At 45.3% G+C, this 14,052-nt stretch overlaps 1 protein-coding gene across 4 annotated transcripts in view; it reads right to left on the bottom strand.

Moving 5' to 3' along the window:
- LOC128099140 (chromatin remodeling regulator CECR2) overlaps positions 1 to 13,618 on the bottom strand; it is a 114,558-nt gene extending 100,940 nt beyond the window's left edge. For 2 of the 4 annotated variants that reach the window (XM_052720841.1, XM_052720842.1), the window contains exon 1: positions 13,379 to 13,617. In XM_052720841.1, coding sequence (XP_052576801.1) covers positions 13,379 to 13,504 — 126 coding nt within the window. In that variant the 5' untranslated portion in view covers positions 13,505 to 13,617. Of the gene's footprint in view, positions 1 to 13,378 lie in introns of all 4 variants that reach the window. The other 2 variants (XM_052720844.1, XM_052720845.1) reach the window with 2 other exon arrangements.
- Positions 13,619 to 14,052: the final 434 nt, after the last annotated feature.

Here is a 14,052-nt window from a genome sequence, read left to right as displayed (position 1 = left end):
AAGAAGGAACAAGACATGTAGGAGAGGTAAAAGCCACGAGTCACGTGGCAACATGCAGATGAATAGAAATGGGTTAATTTAAGTTTTAAGTGCTAGTAGGGCAAGCTAAGCTATAGGCTGAGCTTTTATAATTAAATATCTCCACATCATTTTTTTGTGAGCTGACAGCCCAAAGAAAAATCTGTCTACAGAGAACCTACTGCTCTTACACAGGACTCAAATTCAGTTCCCAGCACCCAAAATGCACAGCTCACAATTGCCTGTACCACCAAGCTCCAAGGGAATCCGATGCCATCTTCTGCTCTCTGAGGGTAGCTGTACTCATAATGCACATATAAACACACAGATATATAATAATTTAAGTCTTTTTTTTTCTTTGTAGTTCTGGCTGTCCTAGAACTCACTGTGCAGACCAGGCTAGCCTCCAATGCAGAGATCCACCTGCCTCTGTTTCCCAAGTGCTGAGATTAAAGGTGTGTGCCACACATTCCACTCAAATTAAGTTAAAAATTAAAAAAAAAAAATTAAGGAGCCAGGGAGATGGTTCACCAAGTTAACATACTACTAATCCTGGTGACCTGAATACTATCCCAAGGACACACATGTGGAAGGAGAAAACTGACTCCAGAAAGTTGAATTCTGTCCTCCATACATATGCTATGGCATATGATCGGGCACACAAAATAAATTTAAAATAGTAATAATAAGATGGAGTGGTGGTACACACTTTTAATCCTAGCACACTGGAAGCAGAGGCAGGCGGATCTCTATGAGTCTGTAGCCAGTTGATTTCCAAGACATCTAAGGAAACACATAGTGAGATGCCGTCTCAAAAACAAAAGTAAAACTAATAACTTATAGCCAGGCGGTGGTGGCACACACCTTTAATCCCAGCACTCGGGAAACTGAGCCAGGCGGATCTCTGTGAGTTCGAGGCCAGCCTGGTCTACAAAGTGAGTTCCAGGACAGGCTCCAAAGCTACTCAGAGAAACCCTGTCTCGAAAACAAACAAAACAAACAACAAAAAAAACCTTATAATAATCAAAAAATAAATTATTGTTTATTACTGTTGTTGTTACTATTATTATTACTATTATTATTGGCTGTGGTTACACATACCTGGAATCTCAACACTTGAGACAGAGGCAGAAAGATCCCTGTAAATTCAAGGCCAGTCTGGTCTACATAGCAAGTTCAGGCCAGCCAGGACTACAGAGTAAACAATGTCTCAAAAATAAATAAGGGGCTAGAGAGATGGCTCAGTGGTTAAAAGCACTGGTAGCTCTTCCAGAGGACCCCAGGTTCAATTCCCAACAACCATGGAGGACCCCAGGTTCAATTCCCAACAACCACATGGCAGCTCACAACTGTCTGTAACTTCAGTTCCAGGGGACACCCTTACACAGACACATGCAGGCAAAACACCAATGCACATACAATAAAAATAAATCGCAGGGCAGTGGTGGTGTATGTCTTTAATCCCAGCACTTGGGAGACAGAGGCAGGCTGATCTCTAAATTCAAGGCCAGCCTGTTCTACAGAATGAGTTCCAGGACAGCCAGGACTACACACAGAAACCCTGTCAGGAAAAACAAAATAAATAAATAAATCTTTTAAATTAAAAATAAAGTAAAAGTAAAACTTTTTTTACTTTTAAAGGTGGAAAGCAATTGAGAACATTCGTAAGGTGACCTCTGGCCTCCACACAGCTCTCTGTTTATGTCTCCCCCCCACACACACACACACAAATAATTAGTAGTAGTAGTAGTAGTAGTAGTAGTAGTAGTAGTAGTAGTAGTAGTAGTGCATGTGTATGGGATACTAGCCCAAACCAATACCACTCAAAGAGTGGGTCAAAAGTTCCAATAATTATACCAAGTGAAATTCTCTATGTTCTATAAACAAAGTTCTCTGAACAAGGACCTCTAGGACATTAAAACTGTGCATACCCAAAGAACCCAGGAATAACCTTTGAGGATGAGAGAAGAGACACAAAGGAAATGAGAAGAAAAAGGATTCCCCAAAGGAGCAGATCTGTTAACACACTTTCTGTCAGGCAAATAACCTGTCCCAAGTGCCATTGTTGCAGAAACAATAAACATTCAGGGAAGGGGTGTTCATTAAAAGGAACTGGCCAGAAGACAGACAATCACTGTTCCAGTCAACAAGACTGCTTAACGGCTTTCTCAGTTCGGAAAAACTGACTCCGCTCCTGGAAATTAGTTAGTGAAATAGTTGGTATCAGTGTGGCCAAATCACTGCTCTGTTTTCACACTGACTTTCTGATGGGCTAAGCAGGAGAACACACACAGTACCAATGTATACTTAAGGTGACCACATGCTCTACTACATTTCAAGTCAGTTACCCCAGCAAACCTACCACAGGAAAAAAGTAGACCCCGATAAAGGCTGGATGAGGTCAGAGACTTTAAATGTGAAAATGAATAGTAGCCCTCATGTATTGTTATGTAATTACATTTGAAACCTGTGTGGCTAATGAAGTACAAGACACAGGACACAAGAGCATTATTCTGAGAGATCATATGCCTTCAGAATTCAAAGTGTATTTAAAAAAAAAAAGGAAAAGGAAAAGGGGAAAAAAAGCCTTTAAGTTGCAGAGAAGAGACTGACTTCCCAGCAGCTTATTTATAGGAAGTCTGAGATTTAGCACCTTGATGCAGACCCAAAATTCTACCCCTCCTCCACACATGCCCAGAGCAGGCCCTAGGACACATCAGGAGTTGAGCACAACAGAGTAATAGAAGAAACAAAGGAAGTGGCCAAGTCCCAGGCCCAAGTTAAAAGAGAATGTTAAGAAGGCTCAGCAGGCTGGAGGTGTGGCTCAGTAATACAGTGCTTGCCCATCCTCAGGTTCCAGCCCAATGTGAAGAGACTGAAGGAAGGGAAGGGCTACCAACCAAGGTAAAGTCAAAAGCCACAGATAGGTGAACAGGTTAAAATAGTTCATTTTTTTCTTCCAAGACAGGGTTTCTCTGCCATGGATTTCCTGGAACTAGCTCTGTAGACCAAGCAGGCCTTGAACTCACAGACATCGACCTGCCTCTGCCCCCTGAGTGCTGGGATTAATGGCGTGCGCCACCACTGCCCTGTGTTTCACCTCTTTCATCCAAGGAAATCAGAGCACTCCAAAGTACAATAGACTATTTCAGTCAGTATCACAATGCCATCTTCTATCCAAACCAAATTAACCCATTTATCACCGGGTATGGTGGCACACACCTTTAATTCTAGCACTGAAGAGGCAGAGGCAGTAGTTCTCTGTGATTTTTGAGGGCAACCTGGTCTACATAGTGAGAGCCATTCTAGAGAGAAAGGAAGAAGGGGAGAGGAGATGCTAACCCAAGTATCTGTTTACCAGCTTTCTGACACTGCAGTACTCCCTTCAAAACCTCCTTCAGATGTGGTGGCATACTCCTTTAGTCCCAGCAATGGGGAGTCAAGCAGTCAAGCAGGAAGATCTGAGTTTGAAGCTAGTTTGGTCTCCAGACTGAACAGCAAGACTGTCATGAGCTGAAGGCCAGCCTAGACTACACAGATGAGTGACAGACTGGCCTGAACTACAGTGAGAGCCTGTTTTAAAAAAAAAAAAAAAAAAAAAAAAGGGTGAAGAAATGCCAGCAAGGTGGCCCATGCCTCTAATCCCAGCTCTTGGGAGGCAGAGACAGGCAGATCTCTGAGTTTGAGGCCAGTTCCAAGACAGCCAGAGCTGTTACACAGAGAAACTCTGTCTCAACACCCACCTCCAAAGTAGTGAAATAACATAATTCAAGGCACTCCTCCAGAATCCCTCCAAATCTCAAACATAAAATATTAGGTCAGTTTGAGAACAACAGAAATAATGAAAACGTCAACCTTCAGAAGTTCCTATCAAAGAAGCTTCTTTGCAGGCAAGTTTCCACTGAAAGAGAAAGACGTCCATATAATTTACAAACACCAGACAAGTATGGATTTGCAGCTTCTATTTGGTACAATTAATTTGTAGAGTATAGGTAATAACCCAGGCTGCCTATGATGATTTGCTTGAGTCAATGGTACAAAGCATCCTCGGAAATGGTCCCTCCAAGGACACAGCCAGGAATCATCTAGTCTGAAATCCCCATGTTACAAATCTGGAACCAAAGTAGTCTTCCTAAAATCACAACTTTATGTCAAGGGAGAAGATGAGCCACAATCCAGGTGTCTAACACCTTTTGAAAATGTCTTCAAGAATTGAAATGCAGTAGTAGAGCTGGGCTTGGCCTGTAGGAGGCCCAAATCCAGCAGTCTACACACTACTTTGCCTCTGCATTGGTGGTTTCCACACTGCCAGAATTCCTCACTCTGGATCCTTAACATCCTAGGAAGCCAACCTTAAGACTTTGCTATCAAAAGCTATACTACCCAGGTTGAATTTTAGGCCTTCCTAATTAATTGTGTTCCAGAAAATAAAGCAAGGCTGAATTTACCATCAGTTATAAGGCAAGTCAATACCAAACCAACATGGAGTGTCCTTCATGGATGAGAGGGGAAACCAACCTTTCTATAACTGTTAAGAGGTCCCAATTTCTCCTCTGAAGCTCTCTGTGGTGAGAAAGAAGGGAAAGGGGGGTGGGGTGGGTAGGGAGCTAGAAAGGTGACTGCCTATTATTCTGTGACAATTCCATTACAAAAGGACGTCGCCCACTTTCAGGACCCACACTGCATTATGGAGTTGCCCTTCTGTAACTCACATCCTGTTCTTGTCTTCCCTCCATTGAGGAAGAGGGGACTCTGACTCTTCAAAAGAGAAAGCAGAAGGTTTAAAAACGGATCTTCTATGGACCAAGATAGTACACAACTGTAATAAGATGATAGCTGCAATTCTAGGCCAATCCAGGATACATAATACATGTGTTATATTAAATACAGTGTATGAGGGGGCTGGACAGATGGCTCAGCAGTTAAGAGCACTGGCTGTTCTTCCAGAGGACCTGGGTTCAATTCCCAGCATCCACATGGCAGCCTACAATTGCCTGTAACTCCACCTCCAGGGCATCCAACACTTTCACACAGACATACATGCAGGCAAAATACCAAACCACATAAAATAAAAATAAATAAATCATAAAAAATACACTAGTATGAAAAAACAAAAAAAAAATGTAAGTTATTTTAAAAATTTGTTTGTTTTGTTCCTGTTGGGGAGATGCCTCAGTAGTTAAGAGCCCTCCCTGCTCTTCCACAGAACCCAGGTTCAATTCCCAGCACCCGAATGGTGGCTAGCAGGGTTCTGTAACTCCAGCGTCCAGGAATCCTACATCCTCTTCTGGCATCTGAGGTCACCAGGCACAAACATGCATGCAGGCAAAACACCTATACACACAAAAATAATTAAAAAATAGAACTTGTTTTGTTTCTGTTTTTGAGACAGGGTCTTGTATAGTCCTGGCTGGCTTAGATCTCACTCCGTATACAGATCAGGCTGGCCTTAACTCAAGAGACCCACCTGCCTCTGCTCCAGGGTGCTGGAATTAAAGGCATGTGCCATCACAGCCACCTTTAAATCATTTTAAATCACTTATCTCAGTTCCACTCAAATGCTTTCTCAGCAAGCCATCAATCCCTATCCCTCTCTTAAATTACAGTAGCCATCCCTTACCATGACTCTTCAAGCTTCCCTAGACTTCATTTCTTAGATCCTGTGACATACCGTACCATTTGTTCACTAAGAAGAGGGCAGGATCCAGAGTGAGGATTTTTTTTTTTATTAAATTATTAAATTTAAGCCGGGCGGTGGTGGCCCACGCCTTTAATCCCAGCACTCGAGAGGCAGAGCCAGGTGGATCTCTGTGAGTTCGAGGTCAGCCTGGGCTACCAAGTGAGTTCCAGGAAAGGCGCAAAGCTACACAGAGAAACCCTGTCTCAAAAAAAACAAGAAAAATAAAAAATAAATAAATTATTAAATTTAAATTATTTTGTGTCATCTGTGCATTGTGGCTCATGCCTTTAATCACAACTCTTGGGAACAGAGGCAGGTAGATATCTTGAGTTCCAGGATAGTGAGGACTAAACAGGGAAGCCCTGTCTCGGAAAAAAATTGTGTGTGTGTGTGTGTGTGTGTGTGTGTGTGTGTGTGTGTGTGTGTGTATACCACTGAAAACATGTGGAGGTCAGAGGAAAAACTTGAAGACGTTAATTCTCTCCTACCATGTTGGTTCAGGGTTAAATTCAAGCCTTCAAGCTTGGTAGCACACCCCTTCATCCACTGAGGCATCTAACCCACCCAGAGATCATGTATTTTTTGTGTGTTATACACATAGCTGTACCTCCAACAGCTAGTACCCTGACTAGCACATAGATGCTTTATAGACATTTGTCAACAGAAATTATTACATTAACTTGGCTCTTTGCACTTATTTCAGCAGAAGATTTAAAAATAATCTTCTGCCAGACAATGGGACTCACACTTGTAACTCAGCATTCCAAAGGCTAAGGCAAGAGAATTATATCAAGTTCTAAGCCAGCCTGGGTTACAGAGTAAAAACACAAGCCTATCTCACCAGGCAGTGGTGACACACACCTTTAATCCCAGCACTTGGGAGGCAGAGGCAGGCAGATCTGAGTTGAGGTCAGCCTTGTCTACACAAGTGAGTTCCAGGACAGCCAGGCTTAGAAAAACAAAACAAAACAAAAGGTCTCAAAAACAAAATAAAAGAGTTGGGTCAGGAGACGGCTCAGTGGGTAAAACGCTTGCCATGAAAGCCTGAAGACCTGAATGGAGATTCCCCAGAACATACATCTTAAAGCCGTCAGACACTTCAAACAAGGTGAGAGGCCAAGACCAACACCCCAGCTTGTTCTCTGACCCCACATATGCCACACATATGCATCATGCACACACACCTAATGAACAACAAAGTATCTTGTCAACAAGAAACTCCAGACTTGCACTATGGAATCTCTGCCTTCAAGACAGAAACCTCCACAAAACTTCAACAGAGCGGCAACAAAAACTTGTAAAAGCTCCTGGACCCAGGTAGGAATTCTTGTACAAACACCCAGCCTTGACAAGCTTTCAATTTCCACATCTGTAAGATGAGGGTAATCTCTACCCACTGGTTATGAGCAGCTCAGGATGAGATGGATTTTTTTTCCCCCAAGACAGGGTTTCTCTGTGTAGTTTTTGTGCCTGTCCTGGATCTCACTCTATAGACCAGGCTGGCCTCGAACTCACAGAGATCTGCCTGGCTCTGCCTCCTGAGTGCTGGGATTAAAGGCGTGTGCCACCACCGCCCAGCAGAGTTGCTTTTTTTTAAATGTACAACACTGTATGTCTCATACCCTACATTACTTTAACCTGCTCCAGGTCACAAGGCTAGTTAAGGGCACCATTACAATCCAAGTTTCCTGGAAGGGAATAGGTTCAATTAGAGAGGCCTGATTATGCCCAGGCCCTAGAATTGATCCCTCATACTTCCAAACAAACACGTTTATAATTCCTAGTCCAGGGCCTGAACTCAAGAAATAGCTTCTGATTCCCCTAATCAGGACAAAACTATTCTTTCCTATTTCCTCTTTCTTGTTTTGCTTTTTTTTGATCTAGGCTGTTCTAGAACAGATAGTCCTCCAGCCTCAGTCTACAGAGTGATAGAACTACCACCAGCTCCAATCCAGATCATTTAACCTTCGAATAGTTTAGAATTTGATTAAAATGTTAACTCTAATCCCTACCCTGATAGCATTCATACCTGTACATCAACAAAATCTGTATGACCCATCCCTGAACACACTGGATACAACTAATGTATGCTTTAGTTTCAGCAAATTGTATTACTTGTGTTAATTATAATTCATGGCTCATTCTCTTGATGAAGGGGCTTGTTGCATGAATCCTAAATGGTCTTACAATAAAAATCTGGAGCCAGACACTGGGGTAAATGCTGAAAGATCAGAGAGACAAAGCAACAAGCCACAGCCATTTCTCACCTTGCCAACTCCTCAGCTGATCCTGTCCCCACGAATCCAGACAGAATGCCTCTGAGTTCTCAGCCAAAAGGGCCCTAGTTCCTGTCTCTCATGCTTATATGCCTTTCTCCGCCTAGCCATTTCGCTTCCTATCTCAACCTTCCTAGTGCTGGTGGCTTGTGTGCTTCCCACACACTGGGGATACTGGGGTTAAAGGTGTGTGCCACCACTGCCTGACCTCTATGTTAACTCTGTGGCTGGCTCTGTCCTCTGATCTTCAGGCGAGCTTTATTTCTTAGATTACAAATATCACCACAGGGTCTAGAAACAGAAATACCAAGGTTAGAATACAAAGCTCTATGTACACTGGCCCCACATTATGCTACTGAGGAAGGGACTTCAGGCACACACAACCACAACCAGGAAGAAGACACATGGCAGGAAACATTAAGCCTTTAAAAAAAAAGCAAGGATCTCAGGAAAGAAAGGTAGGCAGAAACAATTAAATTAATTTGATCAGACTTCAGCTACTATACAAATCACTCAAATCCATGTAAACAATTCCAAATATCTACTTGGAGGGACCACTCCAGCTCTGCCCAGCTCTCTATAACAGTGGTTCTCAACCTTCCTAATGCTGAGACCCCTTAATACAGTTCCTCATGTTGTGATGACACCCCAACCACAAAATTATTTTCATTGCTACTTCATAACTAATTTTGCTGTTAGGAATTTCAATATAAATGTCTGTGTTTTTCAATGGTCTTATGAGGTGACCCCAAATCGTACCCTATGCACAGGTCAAGAGTTGCTGCTCTATAAGGTTATGGAAAACCATTATGTCCTCCCTTGCCTTACTTCAGTTTAGAGCAAGCATTAAATCTTTAAAGAGGCCAAATATCTTTGTTCCAAATCAGGACAAACTTAACTAATCTAATTCAATACAATATTAAATACAAAATATTTGGCTTTTACTAAATCATATATAACTGTGGATTCTATTATCAGCTAATGTGGCCAAAGGAGGCCAGCTATAAGCTGCTTTGATGACTAGATGGGTTATATGCCTATAATGGGTTATATGCCTATAACCCAAACTACTAGGGAAGCCGCACTGGGATAGAAAGCGTGCTTAGCTACTTACTAAATCCACCAACCCTGGCTACAGAGTGAGACTCTTAGAAAACAATAATAAATAAGGGCTAGGTAGGGTTGGTTGTAGCTCAATGCCCAGCATGTGTTAAACAAAACCCTGGGTTCAGTCCCATTACATCAAAAAACAACATATAGTATTTAATGATAACCAACTACTGAATGCAATGTCTTTAATCTATTCATGTCTAACTACACCCTAGCCTCTTCTGAAAAATAAAAGCCACACCTAATCTATAGCACAAACCAATCAGGAACATAGGAATTTCTAAATATGTTAACAAGTTTGCAGAGGCAAAGTGTAGTGTGTAGACTGCTGGATCTAGAGCCTCCTACAGGCCAAGCCCAGCTCTACTACTGCATTTCAATTCTTGAAGACATTTTCAAAAAGTGTTAGACACCTGGATTGTGGTTCGTTCATCCTCGCCCTTGACATAAAGTTGTGATTTTAGGAAGACTACTTTGGTTCCAGATTTGTAACATGGGGATTTCAGGCTAGATGATTCCTGGCTGTGTCCTAGGAGGGACCATTTCTGAGTATGCCTAAAACCAATTGGTGATTGAGTTATTTTAATTCTTTTATTTGTATTTTGCAAAAACTTAAGCTTTATATAATAATCATGTATTGTTTTTAAAAACCAGGGGATGCCAGGCAGTGATGGCTCATGCCTTTAATCCCAGCACTCGGGAGGCAGAAGCAGGCGGATCTTTTGGAGTTTGAGGCCTGCCTGGTCTACAGAGCGAGGTCCAGGAAAAGCGCAAAGCTACACAGAGAAACCCAACTCGAAAAACCAAAAAAAAAAAAAAAAAGGGGGGGGGGATTATGGCAACTTTGGGTATTCTAGCAAGTGCTCAACCCTGGGCTACATATACTCCTATCTAAAACAACTAAAAATCTGGAACAACTGAAAGCATTGTTATAGTATCCTCTGATTTTTGTTCTGATTACTTTAGAATCATTATTTAAGGGTGCTAAAAAAAAAAAAAAAAAAAAAAGCAAAAATCAGGGTGTAGTGGTGTATGACTTTAATTCCAGCACTTAGGAGGCAGAGGTCAGCCTGGTCTACAGAGGGGGTTCCAGGACATCCAGGAATACAGAAAAACCCTGTCTTGAAAAAAAAGGAGGAGGAGGAGGAGAAGAAGAAGAAAAAGAAAAGGGCCGGGAAAGCCTGCTCAGTGATAACAGTGCCTGACTAGCAAGCATGTTATAAAGACCCTGAGTTCATCTCCAGCACCACACACACACAAAGTCAAGTACGTTGACTCTTTTAAAGAAACAATCTGTTTAAGGTTAATTAACAGTACAAAAATATTTTTACATGCAAAAATAAAAACACCCCTACTTTAGGGACCTGTTCTCTAAGTGGGAGGTCTTGACCTCTCACAGAACAGCAACAAGAATCCTGGAGTCTTTCACCCAGCTGAGAGATTGCTTCATTTTGGATAGAAACCAAGTCCTTAAGGATTCTGCTTCCTAAATTTGCTATAAATCCAAGGATTCAGCCTGGGAGAAACGGGTAATAAAATTAGATCTTTCACACAACTGAAAACTGATTTCCTAAAGGAATGATGTCCAACTCTGACTATGTGGTAGTTTATATTCCTCATTTCTAGATTTTCAAGGTGTAATTAGAACTACAGGGTCTTTCCACATGCCCACCAGGTAGATACAGCTCAGCACTGACAGATTTTTACTTTAAGAGAAGGTCTAACACTGCACTGTAAACCTAACCAATAAACTAGTTGATGTTTTCAAATCACATAAGAAAAACAAAAACAAAATTTACTGATGGTGTCTGGGGAATTCTGCACTGTTGATGGGTCAAAATCAAACTTCTTAGAAATTAGAATTTTAGATAGTTCATCTTTTGATAACTATTCAAAACCCTGAATTAAATACAGGAGGGGAAAGTCATTATAATTTGTTACATGTTTAATGATCTTCTCCATAGGGGAGGGGGAAAAGGTTTCATGGTATTTAAAATATGTACATGTTGGAATCAGGATATTAATGTGTTGAATGTTTTTTAAGTAACATACATACACTTTAACTAACAAAATGTCTCTTCCAAGAAACGCTAGAATCAGGGACAGGGATGGTGACTCCCTGTGAAGTCAGGCTTGGTGGCAGACAACCTGAGGGCAACCTGAGTTTGATTCCTGGGGCTCTCCCATGGAGGGAGAGAACCAATTCCCTCAAACTGTCCTCTGCCCTCCACTAGCACTCCCTGACACAGGAACACCCACACATTTTTTTAACCACTAGAATTAAAAGACACTATGTCAAGTAGACCTGATTATTCACCATGTGAAGGACAGTAAGTGCTTACATTGCCTAGAGGAATTAGGCCATCTAATACTGAGAAACCTCAAGTTTACTACTTAGGATAGAAATTATAGGTTACTCTAAATATGATGAGTATAATTAAGGCAAAATGAGTTTCCTCTATTTTTCTATCAACAAAATGGGAAAACAAGGACTTGGAAAGGTGGCCTTTTCCCCAACGGTAGTGTTCTTCAAATGCACTCAATTTGTAATCTGGCACATCCACTTACTTTCTCTTGGAAGAAAGAAAAGGGGCTGGGGACAAGTTTACCAGCAACCCAATATGGCACTGTCACAAGCAATACCCCACACGGCAGCCACCATTTTGAGCAGCAGGATTTAATTAGACTACTCAGGATTTCAAACCAACTAAAAGGAAACAGAGGACGTCAGAATCATTAAGCATCCCTTCCCCTTTAAGATTCCTCAAATCGTTATCTTTGTAGTCCGATATCATTAAAAAATTTCATCACAAAAATGTTCTTTACATCCATGTTCAAACTTTGTAAACAAACGCTTTGAGGTTTCGTTAAATTCCCAAGTTACATTTTCCTGAAACGTGGAGAAGCCCCCGACCTGGAGAACCTACCAACCTACTCACATTGTTTTATAGAGTACCTCCAAAAGCCAACGAGTGGCCCTGGTTTCAGTCTACATTCCCCTTCATTCTCCTAACCCAGCTCTTGTGACCGTTTTAGTTTTCCGATTTCATTAACTCTGCAACAAGAGCAAGTTCCCACGCTTCATTCATAGGAGAATGCAAATAATATTTCTGCAAACACAACTGACTTTAAAAACAAAGGTGAGCAAAAACCTCAGGAGTCACCAAATTAAAAGCAAGGTTCATGGGGGTGGAGAGGTGATCACAACGGCCAGACCCTCCAATTAAATTACTTTAATTTCGATTATTTCAATTGTAAAGCCATCCACAGAACTGGAAACAATAAACTGACCAACAGTTCCGTGTACCTTTGTCCCGAGGAAAAAGGTGGTTAAGTCACAACACAGATTATCACAGAAAAGAAATCAACCTGCCAACCCATCATACATTTCACACCTCCATCCAAAAAGAAAAGACGAGATGCTGCTGCTGCTGCTGCTGCTGCTGCTGCTGCTTTGGGACATCTTACACGTTCCGTTTCCCACACTCCCGCCACTGTCCTTGCCACTCGGACCCTCCGATTTCAGTCCAGTTATCACAAAGCCTCGGGTCTTGAAAAGCACCTTCGGCCTGGCCAGAAAGCCATCCCTTTCCTCCTCGCTCGCCCGGGGGGGAATAATGGTGGCGAAATCAACTCAGCGAGCAGCGAGCGAGCTCCTCGAACATAGAGGACTGCAAGTTCCTCAGAAGAGGAGCTGTTTTTAAAAAGGGAGGGGGGGTGAGTGGGGTGTCCCAAACTTTCCTCCACAGCCTCGGCGTCCCGAGCGACGGTGAGCGCCAGGCGGTCCCACCAGGAGACCGCCCCAAGCTCAGGCCCCATCCCCGCCCGCCCAAAGTTGACTGGAAGCGCCGAAGAGTTACCGGCCTCCCCAAGTCGGCCAAGTGCGAGCCGGGCGAGCGTCTCCCGAGCAACGCCGACCCTGCCCAGGGCCGCTCCCGCCCGGCCGCGGTGGCCCCCCGGCTCGTGCGCCCGCACCCCGGCCCCGGCCCCGTCCCCGCCTGAACAGCTGCTCGCCGCCTCCGAAGCTCCGGGCGGGCGGGGAGCGCGCGCGCACTCTCGCCCTCGGGCCGCCCGAGAAGTCCCGGGAGAGCCCCCGGGTCCCGCGCCGACAAAAGCAGGCTCGACCCCCGCCGGCGAGAGCGCGCGGGGCCGGCGGGGAGCCCGTGCCGGCCGGCCGCCTCGTGCCCGCCGCCGAGCCCCCTCGCCCCTCGCCGCCCGCTCTCCGCGCCAAGTCGGCGGCCCGCGGCTCCCCGCGGAGAAGCGCGGAGAAAGGGGCGCCGCGCCCGCCACTCACCTCGATCTCGAAGTCGGGCAGGCGGAACGCCGTGCGAAAGAGCGAGCAGAAGTGCGCGATGGCCGGGACTTCCCACCAGGAGCGGAGCTCGCCCAGCCCGGCCGCGCCGCCCTCCTCCGGGCACATCTCCCCGCCGCGCTCGCCCGCCCGCCCGCCCGCTCGCCCGCTCTCCCTCGCTCCGACTCCGGCCACGGGCAAGCGCCTCTCAGCGCGCGGCGGCTCCCGCCGCTCGGCGTGAGCACAGGCTGAGGCGCGCCGGGCGGGGGGGGGGGGCGGCGGGCCGAGTCGCTGAAGCGGCCGCTGCTCCGGCAGCCGGCGGGGGCCGCGCGCTCGCCCCGTCCCGCCGCGGCCGTGCGGCCGCCCCCAGTCCCATACAATATAATCCACTCAGCGCCGAGGAAAACAGATGGGGCTGGGGGTGGGGAGGGGGGGGGGCCAGCCGAAGCCTGGGGGAGGGGCCGCCCACGAGGAGGGGGCGGGGCCGGCGCGCACCACAACAACAACCCCGCCCCCACCCCTGCGCGGACAGCTGCACTGAGGGAGGGGGAGGGGAGCGGGCCGGCCGCGCCCCGGGAGGGGTAGCGCGCGCGACGCGGAGGGGGCCGCGCGCGCCGCCCGCGGGCGGCCCGGGGCGGGGGGGGAGACGGACGAGCTCCGCCGTGCAGGTGTTTGGG

Source organism: Peromyscus californicus, unplaced genomic scaffold (assembly GCF_007827085.1).
Source record: "Peromyscus californicus insignis strain IS unplaced genomic scaffold, ASM782708v3 Scaffold_6__1_contigs__length_162567912, whole genome shotgun sequence".
NCBI lineage: Eukaryota > Metazoa > Chordata > Mammalia > Rodentia > Cricetidae > Peromyscus > Peromyscus californicus.
This window is presented reverse-complemented; position numbering and strand designations above follow the sequence as displayed.